The 27731-nt window shown below is 40.7% G+C and overlaps 1 protein-coding gene across 1 annotated transcript in view; it reads left to right on the top strand.

Annotated features, from left to right (window-relative positions):
• The window catches only part of SYT7 (synaptotagmin 7), an 824787-nt gene extending 811982 nt beyond the window's left edge, over positions 1-12805 (top strand). The window contains 3 exon segments of the mRNA XM_030201170.1: positions 690-804; positions 2160-2359; positions 11376-12805. Coding sequence (XP_030057030.1) covers positions 690-804; positions 2160-2359; positions 11376-11480 — 420 coding nt within the window. The 3' untranslated portion in view covers positions 11481-12805.
• Positions 12806-27731: the final 14926 nt, after the last annotated feature.

Genomic DNA, 27731 nt, shown 5'->3' with positions numbered 1-27731 from the left:
TGGACTTTTGCACCTGCTAGTACTGATTTAGGGTTGAAAATGAAGTCTTTTCTTCCATGCATTTCTCCAGGAATGTTTCCTCTTGCATCTGTGGTACCTTTAGCCATATTAGAGATGGGCAATTTTCAGTCAATTCACATGCATTGAAAATTGCTCTTCATTTCTTTTCTTCTTTTTTTTTTTGTTTGTTCTTCCAGTTTTGTTTATTGTGTTTATAATAAGTGGAACAAACCAAAATAAACATCAAATAAAATGGAAACTAATAAAATCAAAACCAAGCAAAACATTTTTCCGAGTACACCTTTAGCCCCTGGCAGACAGGAATCTGCAATCTGCATTGCAGAGCTGATTCGGGAAAGAGATCCACAGAGAATAGGCAGAGAAGCTGAACTGCCAGTTGCTTCAAAAGTGGTTTGAGGCATATTGGTAGAGCAGTGGGAGACAATAGATATTGCTGATGCCATTACTGCACCTGGTCTGTTGATAAATGGATGAGTTATTCTCCAGTGCTATCAGTGTGGTGCTCAAGAAACAGAAATAAAAAGATCATTTTGTACATGGAACTCAGCATGATACTGACCACCAGACAAATAAGATTATGCTCTGTCTGTTACTTGAAATGACAAAAAAAAATGCAAATCCTAAGGCCAGAAGATAGAAACTGAGTCTACTTTATTTTATATTTTTAGGGAAGTCGGGGAGAGCTGCTTCTGTCACTGTGCTACAACCCATCTGCAAATTCGATCATCGTGAATATTATCAAAGCACGGAATCTTAAAGCAATGGATATCGGAGGAACATCAGGTACTAAAGTGTAACTTGGTTTGGCAAAAAGTCAACCATATGCTCAGTCATTCACAATACAGGAATTATGATCGCCAGCTCACTCATCAGCTGTAGCTGTTTGAGAAGGAGGACTAGGATGGCAAGATGGAATCTTTCTGGAATAATCACTAACAACTCCTTTATATCATTCATTTGCAACCTGATCACATCTAGGATTTTTTTAAATTTATTTATCTGATTTCATTTTCTGCTTTATTAAATAAAACTCAAAGCTGATTACAGTTCACAAAGCCAACAATGCAAAGTCTCCAAGTTTATTGAGTTCCTGATTGACCATCCTTTAGTAATAAGTACATAAGTACATAAGTATTGCCATACTGGGAAAGACCAAAGGTCCATCGAGCCCAGCATCCTGTTTCCAACAGAGGCCAATCCAGGTCACAAATACCCGGCAAGATCCCAAAAATGTACAAAACATTTTATACTGCTTATCCCAGAAATAGTGGATTTTCCCCAAGTCCATTTAATAACAGTCTATGGACTTTTCCTTTAGGAAGCCGTCCAAACCTTTTTTTAAACTCCGCTAAGCTAACCACCTTTACCACATTCTCTGGCAACGAATTCCAGAGTTTAATTACAAGTTGAGTGAAGAACATTTTCTCCGATTCGTGCTCTTTCAGAGCAGTTTACAAATGATACAATTTTCCACCAAAGAACAAATGTAAGGTCTAAACTGTATGTTGAAGCTGTCCCATTTTGGCCTTTTAGTTAAGTGAGAAGTTTGTATAATGTCCAGGGCAACCCTGTCTCAATGAGAACACAATTACAGTACTCCTGTGGCCAAAGGATTAAACCTTCCATTAAAAGAAGAAAATCATTGCAAACCTATAATGTTTGCTGGTTCTTTAATTCCTTCTATCCCAACTAGCTTGTCTACTTGTCAAGTGCATATACAACAAGACTACCTAGAACTTTGACTATATTGTCCTTGAGCTGCCTATATACATGACCATTAGCACATCTCCTTGTCCACCCTCCTTTCAGTGTCTGTGAACAATCACAGCCTTGCATCTGATTTTTAAATTTTCAAATCTAGCAATGCACTTTTAAGAGCAAAGAAGATACACACTTGATTGTAAACTACCAAGCCAATGTTATCAGGATACAACAAACTTAGGTGGTTTTCAGAAGTGTTTTCTTTGCAATACGTACAGACTAGATAATTATCACCTGTGGGCAATACATAAGCCAGATATCTGCTGATTATTAGCAGAAAATGAAGCATGCCTGAAAGTCCTCTGGGTTCAAAGGCAATAATATAAACAAGAAGCATTCTGCAGCAGTACCAGTTCTGTTCTTTCTTTGATTCCTAGATCCTTATGTAAAAGTATGGCTGATGTATAAAGACAAAAGAGTGGAGAAAAAGAAGACGGTGGTCATGAAGCGCTGCCTAAATCCTATCTTCAACGAGTCCTTCATCTTTGACATTCCAACAGAAAAGCTGAGAGAGACCACCATCATCATTACCGTCATGGACAAGGACAAGCTCAGCCGAAACGATGTTATTGGGAAGGTAGGAGCACAAAGGAGCTGGTGATGTACATACTGAACTTAGTCTACATCATCCTAGCCTTTTGGTTGTGTGGCAGGGGCGTAGCCACGGGTGGGCCTAGATGGGCCTAGGCCCACCCAGTTTGGGTTCAGGCCCACCCAGCAGCGGAGCGGAGGGAGCAGGCAGCACTGATCCTGCATCTGCCTCCTTCTCTCTGACGGCAGCGCTTCTCAGATGCTGCCTACCGCCGCCACGATCGCACGATCTACCTCCTCCCTCTGTCTCACTCTCAACAGCAGCGGAGACGCTTCCAGGTTAGAAGCAGGCGGTAGCGTGTTTGAATCGCTACCGCTGCTGTTGAGAGTGAGACAGAGGGAGGAGGTAGATCGTGCGATCGTGGCGGCGGTAGGCAGCATCCGGGAAGCGCTGCCGTCAGAGAGAGGGCGAGCAGGTGGAATGGAATGGGAGGGAAGGATGCATGGGGGTGAAGGAGAATCGCTGGACATGGATGGGAGGGGAGGGGAGAGAGGAGAGTCACTGGTCATTCTTACCACTCTTTCCAGACCCCCTCTCCTCAGTACCAAGCCCATCCACACCAGCCCTCTTTTTCCCTTCCCTTTCTTGTTTCTACCAGTGTCGCTATCCCTCCACCCATACCCAGCCAATCCCTACCGGTCTCTCTTCCTCCCCACCCCCCCTCCCACCCCCCACAGCCAGTCCCTACCAGTCTCTCTCTCTCTCTCTCTCCCTCCACACACCCCCTTCCTCACCACCCCTGGTCAGTCCCTACCAATCAGTCTCCCTCTCTCATTTCAGCTAGTCCTCAGAATATCTCCCTCTCCTCCCCTGTTGATGCTGCACTGCTATTCCCAAGCCCTCTGGGCAAATGCTGGTTCCAGCACTCCTGCTTCCAGCTTCCACATCATCTAAAGACAATTTCTTTTTCTCTGTGTCCTATGGAGCCCCTGTAATGGTCTTACAAACCCCCAGGGGTCCTCAGACCACAGGCTATAATAAATCACTGTTGTAGGCCACTAGCTCAAAATGTTTATCCTTGTATTTCTTGCATTTTTTGCACTGAAGTTGAAGGATATTTTGTATATTTCTTAGCAATTTCTTACATTCTGCCATTCCACAACAAGGCATTTAAGGCAAATCACAATAAAATACATTCAAAAGATCATACACACAAGACAACACATATAAGCAATAATTGCAGATTAAAAATCTGCTCTAAGGGCACTATGGAACAAGTGCAGTCCACATTTCAAACCAAATTAAATTCATTGGTATGTAAATGAGAGTGTTTTCCTTGTTAGAGAAAAATATGTGAATCAGTGATTAGTTTGACTTGCTAGTTTTGCAATATGTACAAAACTATTGTCAAGCAATAATAACTTTAGGGTCTGTGTAATACAGAGCACATTAAAACTAGCTATACTGTGCATGTCAAAGTTCTTAAGTAGATTGGTGATGTGGTAGGATGCAGGTAGACTTCTCCCCTTCTTCTGACACCTCGCTGGTTCAGAAAAGGCTTTGATTATAGGTCAGGGATGGCTAACCCCCTAGTTCTATAAAGTTGGGTGTCCAACATTAGGCTTAGCGTACAAAGTTGTGCATGCAATTTGTAAAATAAGGTCAGTTGTGAGCAACTTAATTCAATAATTGGCTGTTAATTGTAGTTAACAGTCAATCATTGGCTATAAATTGGTGCTAATTGGCAACAATTAGCAGTACAAGCACTTAGGCCCCAATGCTCAAAACTCTGGCGCTGTACAAAATAGCGCCATAAAAATACTGTCGAAACAGCACAGAACAATGCCCTAATGCTCAACGCTAATGAGATGCAAATATAGGTGCACTCATAGCATTGAGCATTAGGGAGTTTGGCGAGAGGACTGTGCTTTGGCATGGGAGGATTATGCTTGGCGCATGCACATAAAGTTCCACGGTAAGCTCGGCTCCTGTGCGCATATGCCTGGTAAAAACCCAAATGTGGCCTAAATATAAGCGTTTTTAATTTTTTTTTTAGCTTGGAAGGTTATATTTAGATGCAGGAAATAAACACCAATGTGTGCTTTCATTGGGCATTTTTCATTTTTTTTTTACATGAATGCTTTAAATTTAGATGCATGAAACAGATGCCAACATGTGCTTTTGCATGGGGCTGCTGTTTCTCATGTCCAGCACTTAAGAGCTTGCATGGGCTTCCTTCTGCTCCCAAAAGCAATCAAAACCAGCAGATTTTGTAGAAAGAATCATGAGAGAAGCATGAAAATCATGAGAAATCCTATCTTCTAATGCCCTAATGCCTGCTCCAACCTGATGCAGAGACATAGCTAGGTGAGTCGCCAGGGGAGCAGTTGCTCCCCCAAATGGACTTCCGATGAAACCGGCGCCTATTTTTCACACAATCTGTCATGTTTAAAATATGTGCCAGCACTGTTGGCAGTCCATTCTCTGCTCCCCCGTGCCCTCAACCTGGCTACACTTCTGACCTGGCGTTATTTTTTACAGCGGTAAGGCAGTTTTGTTTCGGGTTCTCTTTTCTAAGCATTGGCGAGGAATACAAAATGACCTAATTTACTTGAGCTTGACTGCATTAGCATTCCATTTATGCTATTCATCTGCGTACTCATTTGTTGCTGCACTCTGAGCCTCTGAATGTTCTGCACAGGTAAATGTGGGCACTAGTATGATGCTAATAGCCTCTAGCGCCCACATTTACTTTTGAGCATTGGGTCCTTAGTTGCTATTCTATAAGTTGTGTGCTCAAATTCCAGAGTATGCAACTTTAAAGGGGGTGAGGATGTGGGAGGGCTATCAGTGGGTCGGGGCATGGCAGGCAGTTTGGCATGCAGGTTACAGAATACTATCATTTATGTGTCTAAATGCCTACAATTAGGCGCAACCTCGTACACCAGTCTTTGAGCTGGCTAAAGTGCTCACACCTAATGTTAGACACATAGATGGAGACTTATAGAATACTAGCATAACAGCTAAATTTTGGTGGCATTTATTGAATTTACTCCCACGTGTATTCAATCATGGGTCACATGATCAGAAATCCATGTGTGTGTGTATGCCACATGAATATCTTAGTCTGTTATAGCAAGATTTGTACTCATAAAAATGTGACTGTCTTGTGAAATTGTGACTTCATATCCTCCAAATAGTTCTACAATCCTTCAAAGTTCTGTGTGCTAGCTAATTAGTTTAAACATTTGTTTTTCTAAAAATCTCAAATGGGCCACATCCCAAGGTCATGAGGACTACATTTGGTCTCTGGCTACTCATTGGACAGTCTTGCTCTAAAAAGGGAAAGGCCCATTTGTGGAAAGGCCCCATAAACTGTCTCTCCATCCATATTTAACTGATTGCATGTCAACACAGAACGCATGCAACACAGTTAATGATGGCTTGGTCCATCCAGTCTGCCCAACAAGGCAGCCTGAGTGGCACTGTTACACTCCTGTATGATTGAATAGTGGCAGTGAGGGCAGTTGGCAATTTGTTACCAAGTTTATCACATATAGGCAGTTCTATATGTTACCAAGCCTATCACATATTGGCAGTTCTGTATGTTTCCATGCCTATCATATATAGGCAGTTCTATATGATGCTGCAACATCATACCACCATGCCAGTAGTCTGAAGAGTGGTTTTATTATTATGGCCTCAGCACAGTTGCATATTATCAATAACAATTAAGCCAACAATCCGACCATTCTACTCTCTAATTTCAACCTTAAGATGTATTCCCCTCCTCCAGATTGGTACGTAATGCCTACATCCATAGCATATGATATAAATGTGATATAAAATGCATATATTTGATCCCAACTTGTCTTTACCATTTTCAGTTGATGTCTGACTGGCACTGACCTTTCTTTTCAACTTCTGGAGTAGCTGTCTAAGCACTACTCCTGCCATCATAACACATCAACAGCCAAGAGATCATTTATGTTTTGTTTTTCTTATTTTATTTATTTATTTTTATTTATGCATTATTGTATTCCACTGTTATCCAAAAACAAGTTTCAGTTCAAAGTGGCTTACAAATTACATTCTGGTTAACATTTGCAGTATTTGTTTACATTAAACAGTTTAGTTGTGACTTATAGTGATGGTATACAAGTGCAGTTTATGTTTTGATTGGGATTTATATGATAGTTTATGATTAGTAATCAGAATGGACGTCAATGGCTAAATTATTTGTTGTAGAATTTTTTTAAAGGTATGTTTTCAGTTCTTTTCTGAATTGAAGATAGTTTGTGATGCTTCTTGTGATATTTGGTACTGAGTTCCACCATTTGGAACCCAGGCAGTTAAGTCTGGCCATGTAGATAGATTTGTAGGTTATGTTTCTGCAACTTGGTAGGTGGCGAAGTAGGTAGCTTCTGGTTTCTGGGCTCATGTTTCTTGGTGATAGTTCTATCAAGTCTAGCATGTACTCTGGTGACAGACTGAATAATGTTTTGTAGATGATGGTGCTCACTTTGAAGAACAGTCTTGCCTTGACTGGCAGCCAGTGTAGTATTTTGAGTAATGGGGTGGCTCTTTTGCATTTCAACTTCTTGAAAATTAGCCTTGCTGCCATATTTTGGACGGTTTGTAGTGATTTCAGTGCACTTTCCTTGCAACCAACGTATACTGCATTGCAGTAGTCTAGCTGTGATAGTATCGTCGCTTGTACTATTAACCTGAATGATTGTCTTGGAAAATAGTCTCTGATCCTTCTCAGTTTCCATAGTGTTCTGAAGCATTTTGTAGTTACTGCTGATATTTGACTATCTAGTGTTAGGAGTTTGTAGAGAATGTTTCCCAGTATTTTTAACTGTGTTTCAATTTGGTATGTCTGGTGGTTGATTATGAAGTTTTGATAGGCTGTGGGGTTGTGCAGGACTGACAGAACCAGGAATTTGGTTTTGTCTCTGTTTAATTTGAATTTGAATGTTTCTGCCCAGTTTTCCATGAGGTCCAATCCTGTTTTGTCTTTGTCCATTATTTCTGTGATAATCTTGTTGAAAGGTATGTAAATAGTGACATAATCTGCATAGAAGAATGGGTTGAAGCCCATTTTCTCCAGTTTTTTTCCAAGTGGAGCCATCAGTACATTGATATTGATATTGGAGAGCCCTGCGGTACTCCACAATCGGAGATCCAGGATGTTGATAGCTGGTTGGACATCTTAACAATGTAGGATCTGGTCTTTAGGAAGCCGTTGAACCATGCAGCCACTGCACCACTGATTTCTATGTAATCGAGCAGGGTCATCAGTGTTGCAAGACCTACTAGGTCAAACGCACTTGACATTTTGAATTGCATTAATAGCATGTTCTTACCTTGGCTTATTAAGCTTCTGAACTTCGTTTTCAGAGTGGCTAGGACCATTTCAGTGCTGTGTTGTGGTCTGAATCCTGATTGGGATTTATGTAGGATTGAGAATTTTGTTAAGTATTCCATTAGTTGTTCTGTTACCAATCCCTCCATCGTTTTGGTCAGTAATGGTATTAAGGCAACTGGTCTGTAAGATCACTGATCTTGTTGGTTGTGTTCTTGGGGATTGAAGTGAGTATGATTTCGCCTTTATCTTTTTGGAAATTCCCTTCTGTTAGCATATATGTGATATGTTTGGTGGTGCATTCGATGAACCACTCTGGTTGGTTTTTCATCATGTAGTTGGGGCATTTGTCTAGCAGACATTTCACATGTGCGTATTTTGTCAGTGTGCCTTTACTTTGCTCATTTTGGGTGGTTCAAATGCAGTCCAGATTCTGTTTGCAGTGACATAGGAGTTGTTGGTTTTGCAGTCTTGTAAGAAGTCACTGATAGAGGTTTGCAGTTTTGCAAGGTTATATTTTGTCTTTGCTATTTTTTGTTCAAAATTTTGAGCTAGTTCATCTGCAGTAGGTGGTGTTTCAGTTGATGCCAGTATGTCCTGTGTTTTCGTTAGGTTGTTCATGAGTTTGCATATTTTTTTTGCATTAATCTGTTCTGGGTTTGTATACGTAGTGTTCCGCTTCTGCTTTCTTTATATTATGTTTGTATGTTCTTATAGCTTTACTCCATATGTCTTTGTTTGTTTCTGTTTTGTTTTTGGCCCATGTTCTTTGTAGTCTCCTGCATAGTTTTTTCATTTGCATTAGCTCATCGTTGAACCAGGATCTCAGTTGTTTTTTATTTCTTGTTTTTGTTTTGAATGGTGCTATTTTGTCTAGTGTGTTTGCTCATGCTTCATCCCAGTTCCTCATGAAATGGATGTCATTCAGTTCTAGGTCTCTATGTTCGTTTCCCACTGTTCTCCAGAAGGTGTGGTAGTAATTGTGTGTGATGATCTTGGCTTTCTCTTCTTTCCGTTTGCTTTCCATTGCAATGTAAAAGTTTGCTTGCTGTGGTCTGTCCATGGTACCTCTTCCTATTTGCAGTTTTCTATTGTTTGCCGGTAGCCTGTGGGTTAGTATGTCCAGTAGGTGGCCTTTTCTGTGGATGAGGTGCCTTTTTCTATAGTGAAGTTCCATTGGTTTAGAAAGTTCATTAGAGTTTTGGTGCTATTATCATTCTGTTTGTCTAGGTGCAGATTGATATCACCAATTAGTAGGACATTTTGTTGGTTTGTGTGGGTGTTTGATATGAAGTTCATGAAATTGTCTTGTCCAGCTACCTGGGGGTTGGTAGAACAGTGTGATACATAGTTGGTCTACGAGTGTTGTGTGATTGTGAGGGGCATAATCAAAAGGAACGCCCAAGTTTTGATGAGGACGTCCTCGCAAAACGTCCCGGTGGAGGGGTGGGGAAACCCGTATTATCGAAACAACATGGACGTCCATCTTTCGTTTCGATAATATGGTCGGGGATGCCCAAATCTTGACATTTAGGTTATCCTTAGAGATGGTCGTCCCTAGACTTGGTCATTTCTGATTTTCGGCGATAATGAAAACCAAGGACGCCCAGAAATGACCAAATGCAAGCCCTGTGGTCATGGGAGGAGCCAGCATTCATAGTGCACTGGTCCCCCTGACATGCCAGGACACCAACCGGTCACCCTAGGGGGCACTGCAGTGGACTTCATAAATTGCTCCCAGGAATATAGGTCCCTTACCTTGTGTGCTGAGCCCTCCAAAACCCACTATCCACAACTGTACACCACTACCATAGCCCTTATGGGTGAAGGGGGCACCTAGATGTGGGTACAGTGGGTTTGTGGTGGGTTTTGGAGGGCTCACATTTACCACCACAAGTGTAACAGGTAGGGGGGGATGGGCTTGGGTCCGCCTGCCTGAAGTGCACTGCATCCACTAAAACTGCTCCAGGGACCTGCATACTGCTGTGATGGACCTGAGTATGACATTTGAGGCTGGCACAAAAGATTTTTAAAGATATTTTTTGAGGGTGGGAGGGTGTTAGTGACCACTGGGGGAGTAAGGGGAAGTGATCCCTGATTCTGGTAGTTATCTGGTCAGTTCAGGCACCTTTTTGTGCCTTGGTCATAAGAAAAACAGGACCAGGTAAAGTCATCCAAATGCTCGTCAGGGACGCCCTTTTGTTTTCCATTATGGGTCGAGGACACCCATGTGTTAGGCACGCCCAAGTCCCGCCTTCGCTACGCCTCCAACATGCCCCCATGAACTTTGGTCATCCCTGCGACAGAAAGCAGTTGGGGACACCCAAAATCGGCTTCCGATTATACCAATTTGGGCGACCCTGTGAGAAGGACGCCCATCTTCCGATTTGTGTCAAAAGATGGGCATCCTTCTCTTTCAAAAATGAGCCTGTTTGCATGCTAATATTTCAATCACTGGGGATAGATGTTTAGCGATTGTTTAGTGATGTTTAGTGGATTTGTATATAATTGCAGCCCCCTCCTTTCTATTATTTTCATTTCTATTTATGTGTATTGTTTTGTAACCTGGTGGGCATAGGTTCAGCATACTGGGTCATGTTCTAGGTGTAGCCATGTTTCTGTTATGAGTAGTAGTCCTAGGTTTTCCATTTCAATCCAGTCTCTCAGTAGGGCTGTCTTGTTGACTGCTGATCATGCATTTATATATCCTATAGGTATCTTGGTGTATGTATCACCGCTGATCACGGTGTGTTTGATAATCTGTAGTTATCTGTGTGGTCTGTTTTAATGTTGTGGCCTTGTTGTGTGTTGTTCTGGCTTGTCATTTTGTTGTTAGTTGTTGGTTTAATTTATATTTTGTTGTGAGGGTTATATGTTGGTTCTTCCAGTTGATGGGGGGGGGGGGTCTTCATTTGTCAGTGATGCGTATGAGGATTTTGTTCCATTCATTAGGTGACCCTCTTTCCATATAGGGATCCTCTGTGTTTCTATCACACATTTTTGAATTTTATCACTGTTTTTGGCGCCACCATATCCACAGGGAGAGCATTCCAGGCCTCCACCTCCCTTTCCATGAAAAAGTACCTCCTGATATTAATCCTAAATGTACCATCTTGCAACCTCAATTCATGCCCCTTAGTTCTACTGATTTCTCATCTCTGAAAAAGATTTGTTTGTATTTAAATGTTTGTATCATATCTCCCATTTCCTTCCTTTCCTCTAAAATACATATATTCAGAGAAGGAGAATCCTTGAACCAGTCAAGATTAGCATCCTGTCAGTTGATTGAAGCATCAAGGATGGGCTAAATTAGATATGCTAGAAAAGCTATTTCGGTCTTCAAAAATAGCTTGATAGTGACTAATTAAGCCTTGTTTTCCATATATGGGTACATTACCTTTCAACACACATGCAATATATACTAAAAAAAATGCTGGTTATGCCCAGCAATAGGGCCTTAGTAAACGGTGTTATATTAAGTGCATTCATAATTTTCTGTTTGAGACAGACTTGTATAGATAGACAGACTTGTCAAGGCAAATTGCACTGCCTGGTTCATTAGCAGAGGGTTTTTAGAATGGGAAGGAGCCTTTAAATTCCTGATTTAAGAATAGCTTGGTAAGGAGCGTTGTCTGAAAGGAGGACTCCTCGGATGTTCCAGATATTTATAAATGCATTTGCTCTTCTTTGTAGATCTATTTGTCTTGGAAAAGTGGCCCTGGGGAAGTTAAGCACTGGAAAGATATGATTGCCCATCCCAGGCAAGCTGTAGCGCAGTGGCATCAACTGAAGGCCTGAAGAGCAAATGAAGAAGACTCCAACACAGTGTGCTGTTCTCTGGGTTTTCAATAACCAGACTAATGTATTGGCCATTCTATAACTTTATGCACAAATGAAGCCAGGACTAATCAGATGGACTGTTTTGAAGATAGTTTCTAGCTTTGAAATTCTGTGGATCAGATGTCTTCGGATTCGGGGTTGGCATCTGCACAGCTGTGCCCATCAGTACAGTGTTGCAATGCTTTTTATTACCAGATTCTGGGCCAAATTCTGTTTTAACCTTTCCTTCAACTTGTTAAAAAATATTGGCACAACTGGAAAATTCCTTTTGGTAGGGCAAGACCCATGAGAGCTGCTTCTTTGACACAATGCTCTCTGGCAAACAGCCCTGCAGGGTAGGAGGAGAAATGGAAAGGAGCAGCAGCTCTGCTGAAGAGACTGTAGGTACCCTCCAGTTCTTCCAGTGAAAGGCAGTGGAGAAGACCTACCATTGGCTGCTGTTCTCTCTGGAGAAAAGGATCTCCAGTAAAGACAGTTGTTTGTAGTCTTGCACTGGTGCAGATGTAGAAGACAGAACTTCTAGAGAAATGTTTTTATTTTTCAAAAAGCAGTAATAAGAAAAATATAGATAATATGTTTATAAAAACAAACCTCCATTCTGGATGACATTTTAGTGAAGAGATGGAGGTAGGGTTCAAGATCTGGGTCAATAGATTGTCCATTCCCGTGTGTGTGTGTGTGTGTGTGTGTGTGTGTGTGTGTGTGTGTTTTCCAATGTTTAATATGTGTGTAACTGGCCACGTGTGGGTGAATGAGTGTCTCTTTGTATCTGGCTATTCCTCCTTCTCTCTCCATGGACTGTCAGGTACAGCTACCCATTCTTGTACAGTCATCTAATGTAAGAAAAGTTTTTTGTGTTATTATTTTTTATCTAAATAGAAATGGCATTTTCTAGATTTAGTGGAGAGCTTATGTCACAATAGAGATGGGTAGCAAAAGCAGTTTTTTTGTTTTCAACCATAATGCAGCTACAGAGAAAACAACTGGTGTCCCATCAGTATTTACCTGATTGACCCCACTGGCAGCCAATGGATTGAAATCTATACTACAAAACAGTTATTAATCACTTCTGGTATTCTGAATCAGTAGCTCGTAGGAAGTAGTGAAGATAGTCAAGAACTATTTTTGCAAAAATAAACATTTGAAAATGCCTAGCATCATCTAGCAATCTTGATATAAATTGTAAAAAAGCTCCCTAGGGGTCCTGAAGGGATATGTATTTGGAATCCAGGAGGCTTCTGTTAGGATCTGTACAGACGTAGTACAAACATGGCTCCCATCCTTCTCACTGCAGGAGAAACAGGACAGCCATTACAGTGACTCCATCTTGTTTGTGGTGGAAATAATCTTCCCACTGCAATATGGATTATTTTTATCTGAACTGGTAGACAGATGGTAATTCCTGGTTTGGTGCTGTCTATCTGGAAATTATACAACCACAAAATGATTTGTAACTTCTAGAGTAAAGATCAAAAATGACTTAAGATGTCCTATCCCTAATTTTTTTTTATTTTTGAGTTTGATAGATGTACAAAGAGTAACAATTAGAGATGTACTTCTATTAAAACAAAAACATGTTCTCATCAGTTCCCCTAGAGTGAAGTAAATATAAATTTACTCATAGAACACTCTTCTACTACATTAGCTAATGTTTTTCTGCACTCACTTTCCAACACCACTCTCTACACTCCAGGGACGTAGCTACTATGGGACCACGGGGGCGTGGGCCCCCGTAGATTTGGCCCTGGACCCCCCTGCCAACGACCCTCTCAACCTCCCCTCCCACCGCCAACCCGCTGTCAACCCATTGTCACTGTCTGCTACCTTTGCTGGCTGGGGACCCCAACCCCCGCCAGCCAAAGTCTTCTTCCTTCGTTTGGTTTCGGAGTCTGACATCCTGCACGTACAACGTGCAGGACGTCAGACTCACAGAAACAGAATGAAGCCCTGCAGATCGCAAGGCTTCATTCTGCTTCTGTGAGTCTGATGTCCTGCATGTTGTACGTGCAGGACGTCAGACTCAGAAACCAAATGAAGGAAGAAGACTTCGGCTGGCGGGGGTTGGGGTTCCCCGCCAGCAAAGGTAGGCGATGGCGGGCGGGGAGGCGGGCCGAGAGGGTCGTTGGCGGGGGGGGGGTCAAAGTTGGTGGTGGTGGTGCTGGCGGCAGCAGGGGGTGTCGGCAATGGCGGGGGGGGGGGGTCGGCGGCGCCGGGGGGGGGCTAAAATGTGCCCCCTCACCTCGGGCTCTGGACCACCCTCCTGCCGGTCTGGCTACGCCCCTGCTACACCCTACTCTTAGTTGTTCCTGAGCCCTTCCAAAACAACATTCCTTCACCTGTCTAGTAATTCCTACTGAGAGGATAGTATTGGTGGAGATATCAGCTTCCCTACAGTATTTGTGACTGTCTCTGGGGAAAGGTGACTAAAGTAGCAGATCCAAAATGTTGAGAATGGCTGATTTTTCACGTCATGGGTCCATAAGCAGTCTGAAAAGGTTATACGTTTGAACTTATGTAACTATTTTATTTTTTTCATATAAAAGGATGCAGTTTGGACTGTTGGATTACAAATTGTTTGCTGTAACAGAATTCATTAAAATTAGAGCTGTACCAAATAGCATAGTTTACTATTCAGCTGAATACAAATAATGAAAAATATTATTCAGCCAAATACAAAATACAAATAATGAGCACTGAGCTTTAACATAATAAATAATAAAAGAAGCAATGTGAAATCAGAGATCAAGTTTTTATTTCTATAAGATCGAGTACCGTGGATCCTCAGATTATTCATATTCAAATTTAAATCACTATTTCACTGAATTGGGGCCGAATCAAATCGAATCTGAATATTTGGTACAGCCCTAATTAAAACCTCATTTTTTGTTTCTGGTGACTTTAGCCATCTTTTGCCAGAGATGGTTACATTTTTTTAGATCAGAATAAATTATGCTAAGGTTCGTTCAGGCTTTAAATCTCAGCTCTTGAGCACAGCTAAGTCATCTGAGTAACAGATGAAAGTTTAGACTAAAATAGGGAAAAAATCTCATTAATAGCACCACTAGCATAATGAATATATTTTTACTATATGTAGGGGCAATTTTCATACTGCCTGCAGACTTTGCACCAGTTTTCAAAGTATGAATTTGCATGTACTGTACTTCAATATGAAAAAGTATGTACTGTATTTCAATATGAAAAAGTACCTGCTGACATTTGCACCTCATTTTTCAGCAGGTACTTTTTTCAACCAAGACATGTTTGCTTTTGAAAATACAAAAATAGGTTGTTTCAGTGTGAGCAATTTTCACATAATCAACATCTGCAGGAAATTGCAATCTTTATGCCAGTTTTTATATAGAAAACTTTCCTTAGCTGTTTGTTGGTTGATTTTTGTTATTGTTTTTTTTTTTATATACATACTTATATAGAACATTTTATATTTGCTAGTTTCAATTCCCCTGATTTCTACCAAACAAGTTACGATGAAAAATTAATTTTCTTGACTGTACAGTCCTGCTTTAACACTTCCCAATGAATATTATAGGGGATGAAAAGGTATTTTTCACTTTAAAATAGTCTTATGTTTACATTCTCATGTGAGTAACCTGTCACTTAGGGCTGACATGTAGGTCAAAAAGCGGGAAACAGAAGAAGGCTGGGACTTAAAAAGTATAAAACAGTACTTCTATTCGTATAACATATAAAATGTTAAAGGAAATCAGGGACGCAAACAAACTGGGCAACACAATAATAATGGGGGATTTCAATTACCCGCATATAGACTGGGTTAATGTAACATCTGTACACGCAAGGGACATAAGATTTCTTGATGAAATCAAGGACAGCTTCATGGAACAGCTAGTTCAGGAGCCGACAAGAGAAGGAAAAATACTAGACTTAGTCCTTAGTGGTGCTCATGATCTAGTGCAGGGGGTAACGATACGAGGGCCGCTTGATAACAGTGATCATAATATGATCGGTTTTGATATTGGCATTGAAGGAAGTGAAACTAGGAAATCAAGTACGCTAGCGTTTAACTATAGAAAAGGTGATTACGACAAAATGAGAAAAATGGTGAAAAAAAGACTGAAAGGAGCAGCTCGCAGAGTAAAAAACTTGCATCAGGCGTGGATGCTGTTTAAAAACACCATCCTGGAGGTTCAGGACAAATATATTCCACGTATTAGAAAAAAGGGAAAAAAGACTAAACGTCAGCCGGCGTGGCTAAACAGTAAGATAAAGGAAATCATTAGAGCCAAAAAACAATCCTTCAGAAAGTGGAGAAGAGAACCAACTGAAAGTAACAGGATAGATCATAAGGAATGCCAAGCCAAATGCAAAGCGGAGATAAGGAGGGCAAAAAAGGACTTTGAGAAGAAATTAGCGTTGGAAGCAAAAATACATAGTAAAAACTTTTTTAGATACATTAAAAGCAGGAAACCGGCCAAAGAGTCGGTTGGGCCGCTGGACGAAAATGGTGTTAAAGGGGCGATCAAGGAGGACAAAGCCGTAGCGGAGAAATTAAATGAATTCTTTGCTTCGGTCTTCACCGAGGAGGATTTGGGGGGGACACCGGTGCCGGAAAGAATATTTGAAGCGGGGGAGTCGGAGAAACTAAACAAATTCTCTGTAACCTTGGAGGATGTAATGGGTCAGTTCAGCAAGCTGAAGAGTAGTAAATCACCGGGACCTGATGGTATTCATCCCAGAGTATTAATAGAACTAAAAAATGAACTTGCGGAGCTACTGTTAGAAATATGCAATCTGTCCCTAAAATCGAGTGTAATACCGGAAGACTGGAGGGTAGCCAATGTTACTCCGATTTTTAAGAAAGGTTCCAGAGGAGATCCGGGAAATTATAGACCGGTGAGTCTGACGTCGGTGCCGGGCAAGATGGTGGAGGCTATTATTAAGAATAAAATTGCAGAGCATATACAAAAACATGGACTGATGAGACAAAGTCAGCACGGATTTAGCGAAGGGAAGTCTTGCCTCACCAATCTAATGCATTTTTTTGAGGGGGTAAGCAAACATGTGGACAATGGGGAGCCGGTTGATATTGTATATCTGGATTTTCAGAAGGCGTTTGACAAAGTGCCGCACGAAAGACTCCTGAAGAAATTGCAGAGTCATGGAATCGGAGGTAGGGTATTATTATGGATTAAGAACTGGTTGAAAGATAGGAAGCAGAGAGTAGGATTGCGTGGCCAGTATTCTCAGTGGAGGAGGGTAGTTAGTGGGGTCCCGCAGGGGTCTGTGCTGGGTCCGTTGCTTTTTAATGTATTTATAAATGACCTAGAGATGGGAATAACTAGTGAGGTAATTAAATTCGCCGATGACACAAAATTATTCAGGGTCGTCAAGTCGCAGGAGGAATGTGAACGATTACAGGAGGACCTTGCGAGACTGGGAGAATGGGCGTGCAAGTGGCAGATGAAGTTCAATGTTGACAAGTGCAAAGTAATGCATGTGGGTAAGAGGAACCCGAATTATAGCTACGTCTTGCAAGGTTCCGCGTTAGGAGTTACGGATCAAGAAAGGGATCTGGGTGTCGTCGTCGATGATACGCTGAAACCTTCTGCTCAGTGTGCTGCTGCGGCTAGGAAAGCGAATAGAATGTTGGGTGTTATTAGGAAGGGTATGGAGTCCAGGTGTGCGGATGTTATAATGCCGTTGTATCGCTCCATGGTGCGACCGCACCTGGAGTATTGTGTTCAGTACTGGTCTCCGTATCTCAAAAAAGATATAGTAGAATTGGAAAAGGTACAGCGAAGGGCGACGAAAATGATAGTGGGGATGGGACGACTTTCCTATGAAGAGAGGCTGAGAAGGCTAGGGCTTTTCAGCTTGGAGAAGAGACGGCTGAGGGGAGATATGATAGAAGTGTATAAAATAATGAGTGGAATGGATCGGGTGGATGTGAAGCGACTGTTCACGCTATCCAAAAATACTAGGACTAGAGGGCATGAGTTGAAGCTACAGTGTGGTAAATTTAAAACGAATCGGAGAAAATTTTTCTTCACCCAACGTGTAATTAGACTCTGGAATTCATTGCCGGAGAACGTGGTACGGGCGGTTAGCTTGACGGAGTTTAAAAAGGGGTTAGATAGATTCCTAAAGGACAAGTCCATAGACCGCTATTAAATGGACTGGAAAAATTCCTCATTTTTAGGTATAACTTGTCTGGAATGTTTTTACGTTTGGGGAGCGTGCCAGGTGCCCTTGACCTGGATTGGCCACTGTCGGTGACAGGATGCTGGGCTAGATGGACCTTTGGTCTTTCCCAGTATGGCACTACTTATGTACTTATGAGTTTCTTTGTTGTTACTATATATAAAACTCCTCTTTTGTTGCTGTTATATAAAAATCCTCAACACAGCACCATGTTTCCGCTTAGAGTGCATGTCTCAGGAGTCTTGTGATTGTCCAATGAATGGTACTAAATAGCTACATATATTGTCGTTTCCATATGAAGTGGTTCAAATAGACTGCAGAGGAGCATTTTTTTCTTTTCTCCATGATTCTTCCAGAGATTTGTTGGAAAGTATATCAGTTTCTGATCACGTTTTTTTTTAAAGACCATCTGATAATATATGTAGCTGTTAAGTACCATTCATTATACAATTGCAAGACTTCTGAGGCAGGCATTCTAAGCTGAAACACGGTGCCATGTTTTTATATGAACATGCTCTTTTTATTTAAGAGCAGCAAAAGAAGAGTTTTATATGAATAAAAGCACTTTTTTATACTTGTTAATTCCCATTGTTTGCTGGGCCTTCTATTTCCTGCTTTTTGGCTTTGTGTTGCATTCCCCGTGAGATTCTTGCATTCAGCCACTACGTGGTACCAAAAAGTAGGTGCCAGGAAAAATGCATGCTCCAGGCTGAGTGCTCTTTATAGAAAAGCGCTTAGTGCACATTCTAGCACCCAACTTTGGGCATGAGGACTTACACCAACTGAAACCTGGTGTAAATTCTGTGGACAACTTGGGTGCACAGCCCTCAAATTCTATAACTATGCATAAATCTTTTGGGTGTGAGGATTTGGGCGTGGATCCTTTTACAATCATGCACAGCCAGATCCACATGCAAATCCAAATTAGAGCCAATGAATGTCGGTAATTGATTGTTAAGAGCCCATTATTGATTGTTAATTGGCTCTACATTTACCCTGCATAGCCTTCTGCTATATCCAAATTAGAGCCAATGAATGTCGGTAATTGATTGAGCCCGTTATTGATTGTTAATTGGTTCTATATTTACCCTACATAGCCTTCTGCTCAGTAAGCTATGATTCTCCCTCTCTGTATTGTTGGATGCGCTTCAGAACAAAGCATCTGTTATTTTGATCTCACTTGAGTTTTGGGGAACAAGGGATGTCTGTTTTCATACAAAGCAGAATTCAGTACTAATTCAAAAAAATACTCTAAAATCTAATGCCAGTTTATACAGTTACCTGTCCTGTCCTGTACAGGAAATTTGCTCTTGTCTGGCATCCCTGATATTCACCTCCATCACTCAAAGGAATACTCCTAAAGAAATGTGGAGGGGGAGGCATCAGAGCATGCAACTCACTCACATATTATAGGAAAATCACTTGGAGCTTCTTCCCCTCTCTAAATGAAGACCATGTTCTGTTTAATTTCCATGTGAAAAGCAACCACCGAAGTGGAGAAACCTGGACCACTATATACACAAACAAGTCAAACAATGAAGTAACGTACACAGAACATTCCAAACAAACCAAGGAGACAATTTATTCCATAAAATATTTTGACTCAACACAGCACCATATTTCAGTGAGAGTGCCTGCCTCAGGAGTCTTTATCTACTCAGATCATCTTCTTTTACCATAATATTTGTACATCAATTACAAGAACATATCTCATTGCTAAGTATCTGTAATCTCTTTAAAGACTGTATCCATTGTTAGCATCTTTGTGAAACTTTAAAAAAAAACCCAAAAGTGACAACTAATCTACATATAGACTCCTGAGGCAGGCAATCTGGCCAAAACACGGTACTGTGTCGAGTCAAAATATTTTATGGAATAAACTGTTTGCAGCTACTGTCATCTCCTTGGTTTGTTTGGAAGTGTCCTGTTGACCATGTTACTTCATTGTTTGACCTGTTTAGTTTCCAGGTATACTAAGTAGAATCCATTTTGCACTATGTGTCTGCCTAGCCCTTTAAGGCATCTTGCCTATGTTGGCAGATGACACAATCATCTGTAACGATTCATTAACAACTTATCAAGTGACAAAACAAGAACTGGAAACTATCAAACAAGAAAGGCATCTAGGTATAGTGATATTGGATGACCTAAAGGTTGCCAGTCAGAGTAAATACTGCAGCAACATGCACTGATGTATAAAAGTGGGTATCAGTAAGAAAGAGAATGAAATATTACTCCTTGTCACAAATGAGACCCCACTTCCCACTTTCAAAACTGGTCAGTTCATGTGCAAGGTAGGGTAGAAGTAGTTTAATTAAGGGCTATCAATATAGCAGAGGGTATACAACACACAGAGAGATTTAATCAACTCAAAATGTTCTCTCTGGAAGACAGATGGGAAAGTGCATATGTAGCAAAACCATTCAAATATATAGTAAACTTCAATAATGTACCAGAAGGCAGTGTTTTCCGTCTGAAAAAAGGAACTTCAAAGACAATGGGTTATGATATGAAGCTGAAAGGCTTAGAGGAAATATGAAGAAATACTTCCTTACCTAAAGGGTGCTGGATGTCTGGAACAGCCTACTAACAGAGAAAGTAGAAATTAAACAGGGACAGAATTTTTGCACAGATACAGAGGACAGCACAGAAATCAATAAGAAGAAGATTAAAAAGAAGAAATAAAATCAACTTGCACAGAATAATGGTACAGATTTATCAAGCTTTCAAGGAGAGAAGACAAGGTCAAATGGGATGAAATGATTGAAAGGCTTCAGTAGGATCTGGAGAAGTCAGCACGTTTCCCTGCATGAACTGCAGGCTGTGCTTACCAGCTAGGGAAGGGGTCCTCAAACGTTTGACCAGAAGGGCTGGGGCAATGATCCCCAAGGTTACAGTAGATAGATTTCTGAGAAGTTAGCAACCCTACAACTCTGTCCCTAGATGTTCCCCTTCCCCATCTTATAGGAGATAATTCTCTATAAAATGCATAAATTTAGGCACCTGGATGACATGAATTCTGTATTAAGTTTCAAGCTTATTTATGTCTTGATATACCACTCAAGAGCAAACTGTCTGAGTGGTTAACAATTAAATTAATAAGGTTCTAGTATGAAGGTATGAAAATGAACTACAAACATTGATAGGAAAGAGACAGCCAAATGGAAAGTGTTATAAAATTATGAGTGGAAAAAAAACACAGGCACACGCTTTGGTGGAGGTTAATACCCCAATCTTCAAGAGGGTCAAAGGTAGGAGAAGAATATGTCTGGGTCCAATAAGGTTTAGTTGTGGAATGTGTCACAGAATAAAAAGGGGTTTTTTTTTTTTAATTCTAGTTTGAGTGTTGAATGAGGAGATTCTAGTCTCAAGGATACTGGCAGGGAATTCCTAAGTGTGGGAGCTGTTATATTGAAGATTCTTGTTCAAATGGTGTCTAGACCTATTATGCAGAAAAAAGGAATGACAAAGTGCTTGTGTTGTGATGATCTAAGAGATCATGAAGGAATATAAGGAGTCAGTAGGCAAGAAAGATACAATGGTTATTCTGAATGGTAAATTTTATGGGTGAGAGCAAGAATTTTGTAGGTTATCCTGTAGGCAACTGGCAGCCAGTGCTCCTGGAATAGTAAAAGAGTTCCATGGTCGACTCTGAAGAGTTGATAATAAGTTTAACAGATGAGTTTTGCACAATTTGTAAGCATTGAATATCAGAAGTACAGGCTCCATGTAGGAGGACGTTACAATAGTCAAGTTTTACTAATCACGAAGGTGTTAGTTAATACCCAAAGAACTCCCTGACTGAATAAATGTCTTCTGGAATGCAGCATCCGTAGTTTATTGAAGCAAGAACATACAGTATTGGATATTTGTGGCCTGAGGTTTAGGTGCTGATCTAAAATAACACCTAGAACTTTGATGGTTACTTGAGATGCAACTGTGGATCCTGCAATACTAATGGGAATTATCGGTTCCAGGTCATCTTTCCAAGAAAATATGATGCCTTGTGTCTTGTCAGGATTCAATTTTAGTTTATGAGATGAATAGCCACCCTCTTGCCCCATCCCAGTTCACCTCTGGACCCTTCAAAAATGGAGGGCTGGCTATGTCCCTGTTGGTGACATGTCCATATCATGCGCCACCCACATGTATGTCCTCCTTGCCGTTACTAAGCAATTTTGGTGCATATTTTATAGAATAGCGCCAAGCACTTACACACATAACTGCCAATTACTGGTGACAATGATACACATACATGCTAGAATTCTATACCCTATGCATGAAGGCACCAGCTTATGGAATTGTCCTTTACAGGTTTTCTACAAAAAAGCATTTAATTATAAAGCTCTTGCATCTTAGGAGAAAATAGGACCTGAATTTCATATCATTCTGACTCATATCCTCAGGCAACATATCAACCTAGGCTGCTTTTAGAATAACTTGCTTTCAGTGCTTCTTTAGGAATCACCTGGTCCATTTTACACTGCTATAAAAATCCATGAGTTTAGAAATGTGTAAGAAGCACAATTTATTAATTATATATGCTATTGATCCAACGAGAACCTAATTTGTTTGGAAACACACTTGACATGACATGATGGACAAATCTTACATCTACATATCATGCAATGTTGTATTCAGTACTGTTTTGTAACAGATTCCTTAAATAGGGAGAGGTGGTTTACATTTCCATTAATTCAAGTTTTTAATATGAATGTGTGGCTCAGTATAGGTATATTATTATTGTCATTGATCTAGTGATACACAGAGAAACATAAGTTAAAGTTCCTGCTCCTTGGATCTTATGATCTAGTCAAGACGTTCAGACAAAAACAAAGAGATTTTGGCCATTATGTTAGACATATATCAACGTATCAATAATTACATTTACATGTGTGTATTGTACATAAGTGTTAATAACTGATTTCAAAAAGCCGCTATTTACACGTAGAGATTTACACCATACAGAGGGGGGAATTCAGTAATTGGTGCCCAAAGTTAGGCGCTGGGAAGGTCCGTGCCAACTGCCAATTCTATAGCCCTAAGCAACCCTTATAGAATAGCACTGAATGAGGATTCCCATGCCCAACATTGGGCATGTGGACTTAAGCCTGCTAAAACCTGATGTAAATGTTGGCACATACACCTATTCTATAACACTGGGCCAAATTTTTGGGAACACCCCTGATCTGCCCATGCCCCTCCCCTGACCACACCCCCTTTTGAGTTGCACATGAGACAATTTAGGCATGCAGTGTTATAGAGCAGCACATAGGCAGATCCACACATGCTCATTAACTAGTTTGCATGCTGATCTGGAATCCATGCCCAACTTTGGGTTACCTTTGTAGAATTTGGGGTAGAGATTTCAAGGGGGTGTGGTTTGGGAGTGAATTGGCTTGAACTACATGTGTATTCCCCCTTATGCAAAGAGTGCACAGATGTCTGGGGGAAAATGTCCACATCGGGTTTTATAGCAGCACAATGGCACACAAAGGTTTTACAGAAGTACTCATTTTGACCAGGAGTTTACATGAGAGATTAAGGAAGTCATTTTCCTTAATCCCTTGCCCTCCTATATTCAGCACTATTTAACCGGTTAGAGCAGTAGCACATAACTGGCTATCCACCGATATTCAGCAGGGGATAACCAGTTATCCCCCACTGAAAAACCCCGGTTAGCAGCTAGCCGGTTATATCGGCTGATATAACTAGCTATCTGCTGATTTTTAAACCAGGTTTCATGGCCATATTTGGCCGCATGAAAACCTGGTATATCTTTGGCCAGTTTAAAGATAACTGGCTAAGTCTGAATTTGACATAATCTCTTTCAACTCAATGCCAGTCACCGGAAACAACCCAGCATTGAATATCTGGGCTTAACTCCGAATGCAAGAGATAGCCGGTCTAATTCCAGCGGTCTGAATATCTGCCCAATGTAGTTTATTTCTTCCTCAAATGAAACCAAGTAAAAAGTGTAGCCTCGATACTTAATTGGTGGTATTATGGGGTGAATTCTATATATGGCGCCAAAAAAAAAAATCAGCACAAAAAAACATTATTCTATAACCCTGCACCTAAAGTTAGGTACGATTTAGAGAATAGCACTTACGCATGGAAATCGCGCCTAACTTTAGGCATGGCCATTTGCACCAACTGAAATGTGGTGTAAATCATTGTGCCTAAATTAGGCAAGTATCTCCCTTATTCTATAATATACACATAAATTTTAAGAATTCCCCACCCCCCCTTTCCGCCCATGATCTTTCCGTTTCTGTGCCTCCTTTTTGAACTCGCGTATAAAATTTAGGCATATTTCAATTACCAATAATGCTTGTTAACAAGCCAGTTATTGGTGCTAATTAGCTTGTTATTGAATTAAATTGCAAATTGGGCATGCGCCTAAATTTACGTGCACAATTTTTAGCAACTTTTATAGAATTTGGGGGGTACTATATGTAGCTTTTTAAAATGGGCAGAAACAAAGCAGAATCCAGAAGAATCTTCTCCAAAAGGACCCAAACAATCTTTATTCAAAAGTTCCCGACGGGGCCACATTTCCCCAATAAAGGTAGCATCAGGGTATAACAAAATACTAGCAAAATAAAAACATATGAAAATGAGTAAAGCATAAAAAGCACACATATCAAATAAAACCAAACAATAAAATCAAGCATGTTATTATGCAGATTTGATTTTTTATTACAGTATATGTATGTGTTTTGCTTTTTTTAATTCTTTGGTTTTATTGCTTGATTTTATTGTTTGGTTTCATTTGATATGTGCATTTTTATGCTTTACTCATTTGCATATATTTTTATTTTGCTAGTATTTTGTTATACCCCTGATACAGCTTTTATTGGTGAAACATGGCCACGTCGGGTCCTTTTGGACAAGATTCTTCTGGACTCTGTTTTGTTCCTGCACATTCTGTTTGCTGCAGACTTTTCACACCTCTTCTTTGTGTTTGTGGACTTTATAAAATAGGCCGATTACACAGCCCCAAACAGGGCTGTGAAATCGCCACTTCAGTGTGTAAATGCCAAAACCTCCATGTGGAAGGGTCTGTGCAGTTCATTTTTGTGAATTAGCTGCTCCCATACACATGCGATCCTGCAGGTATTTTAGAAGAGGCTCTGTGTTGGCAGATCCTTTTCTAAAATACCATCGGAACTGAACATGTTTCAACCTGGACGTCTCAATTCAGATCTTTATATTCTGCACAATTCAGATCTTTATATTCTGCATAAAACTTTGAGTTAAAACAGCAAGGTCATGATTGGAAAGAACCAAACTAGGTTAGATTAATTCAGGAAAGGGCAACTTAGAATTAAGCAAAGCTGCAAAAAATGAGGCTTAAGTCTATACAAGCTAGTGGAGTTGTTCAGTTTCTAAGTGAGATCAATTGTTACCTGAGAAGCAACTGCTAGCCTCCACTATGCCCTCCTTTCACAGCAAGTTAAGCATTTTTAGGTCCATGAAACCAGAAAACATACTTCCCTTTTTCCCCAAGAGACTTCTGCAGCAGTCTGGCTCTAGTGAAAGTTCTGATCTCAGAGCTACAATATCATCCTAGGGTATTCCAGTTATAATGGCTGACTACTTATTTAACTTTGACCCAGGATAACAATAACTTAAAAGGCCCTTTGGAGCTCTCCAGTTCACTGTCTGAAAGACTTGTGACCATACATGAAACATTACAACACAATTGCCGTCCTAAAAATTATCCAAATGGAACACATCCTTTCTTTAGAAAGAAAAACTCTTCCAGTTTGTCTTTGTTCATGCTACAGCATTTTACTGTACCAATGAGATGCTCATATAGGGCTAGATTCAATAAATGGCACCCGTTGTGATCCTTTTACAAAGGCGTGCTAGAGTTTTTAGTATGCACTAAATGCTAGAGATTCCATCTCTAGCATTTAGCGCATGCATATTTAACACACATGCTAAAAACGCTAGTGCAACATTGTAAAAGGACCCTTTAGTGATCCACGCTAAGCTGGTATTCTGTAAAGGGCACTCTGTGTAAAGCATCCTTTATAGACTACTAGCTTAGTGCTCATTTCGCGCCTAACTTTGGGCATGAATATTTACATCTGCCAAAGGCTGGAGTAAATGCTGACACCCAACTATAACATCACGCCTAAATTCTGGGAATGCCCTTGATCCGCCCATGCCCCTCCCATAGCCACACCCCATTTGGAGTTGCACACTATGAAATTTTGAAATTCAGGTACACATGTTATAGAATAGGGCATAGGGCAGATCTGTACATAATTCCTAATTACTGCCAATTACGTGCTTGTTAACTCCAATAATTGATAATTGACTAATTAGTTTTTCAGCGGATCTAGGATCCACACTCAAATTTGGGTGAGTTATACAGAATCCAGGAGATGGAGTTCTGGAAGGATCTCTTCCATTCCCGTGTATATAATTACACATGCTATTTCCTGTGGATCTGTACACACAGGGCAATATTTGAAAGTCAGAATTAGGTGATCTGGAAGGCAATGAGACCTTCATTTCCCACTAAAATATTTTGATGCAAGGGAACTTTTAAAAAGGTAGAACATTTATAATATTGCCACATTTTTTATTTTAAGTAAGAGAGAAATGAAACTTAGCAGCATAGCTGACGATGGTAGAGAAGGATCAATTTGCTTACCTAGTTGTTCCCACTTCTACAGGTATATCCCAGCTGCCAATGATACAAGTCTGCCCTTCTGTAAGCTATCATTCTTTTCCATGTTAGTTTTATTGACTTCCTTCTTTAGTCCTTTACCAGTGGGTAGGTGAGCATACAAGTTCCCAAACTTATACCTATAGCCAAGTCTTTTACTAAAGTATCAGCCCTTGTTTCACTGTATGCCTAAATTCTGCCACAGTATTGATTGTTACCACCTGTACCTATCAACTGTTCTCCTTCTCCTGAGATGGGAAATCATGCTTGTGTACTTGTTCTGGCCAGGTGGCTGGCTTAGAAAATATTCTCCCTGCTCCTTTAACTGCGCCATTCCATTTGCAAGTCCTATATTCGTTATTACAGAATGGAGGAGTAACCTAATGGTTAGTGCAGTGGGCTGGAAACTGGAAGGCCTGGGTTCAAATCACACAGCAGTTCTTTGTTGCCTTAGGCAAGTCATTTAACCCTCCATTGCCTTGGGTCCTTTGCTGGGCAGGCTCTAGCAGCAGTGCCAATCTGGGTCATACCCCCCCCCCCCCCCCAATGTTGGGCAGCAGCAACATAGTGGTGCCTCACACTGCACAGAAACAAGCAATGGCAAATTACTCATGTATCATGCCACGAAAACCACAAGGTGCAGGGTCCTCCAGTGTGTGGTCACCAGGAGTCAGTTCAACTCAAGAGCACATCTAAATTTGATATATGTCATAGCAATATATATCTTAGAGCTAGGAAAACAATTATGCATGAATGTTTTTCAGAACTCAACAAAGAGTACCACTTCGGATTTACTCCATCAGTGTTTTCTAAACTTCTGGCCAAAATCTCTCATGGAATATAGAGGGGCATAATATAGTGGGGAAATCTTGCCTGACCAATTTACTTCAATTCTTTGAAGGAGTAAACAAACATGTGGACAAAGGGGAGCCGGTTGATATTGTATATCTGGATTTTCAAAAGGCGTTTGACAAGGTACCTCATGAAAGGCTACAGAGGAAATTGGAGGGTCATGGGATAGGAGGAAATGTCCTATTGTGGATTAAAAATTGGTTGAAGGATAGGAAACAGAGAGTGGGGTTAAATGGGCAGTATTCACAATGGAGAAGGGTAGTAAGTGGGGTTCCTCAGGGGTCTGTGCTAGGACCGCTGCTTTTCAATATATTTATAAATGATTTAGAAATGAGAGTAACTAGTAAGGTAATTACATTTGCTGATGACACAAAGTTATTCAAAGTCGTTAACTCGCGACAGGATTGTGAAAAATTACAGAAGGACCTTACAAGACTGGGAGACTGGGTGGCTAGATGGCAGATGACGTTTAATGTGAGCAAGTGCAAGATGAT

Source organism: Microcaecilia unicolor, chromosome 4 (genome assembly GCF_901765095.1).
Source record: "Microcaecilia unicolor chromosome 4, aMicUni1.1, whole genome shotgun sequence".
NCBI classification, from domain to species: Eukaryota; Metazoa; Chordata; class Amphibia; order Gymnophiona; family Siphonopidae; genus Microcaecilia; species Microcaecilia unicolor.
Note: the sequence above shows the minus strand (reverse complement) of the source record. Positions and strands in the feature narration are given on the sequence as shown.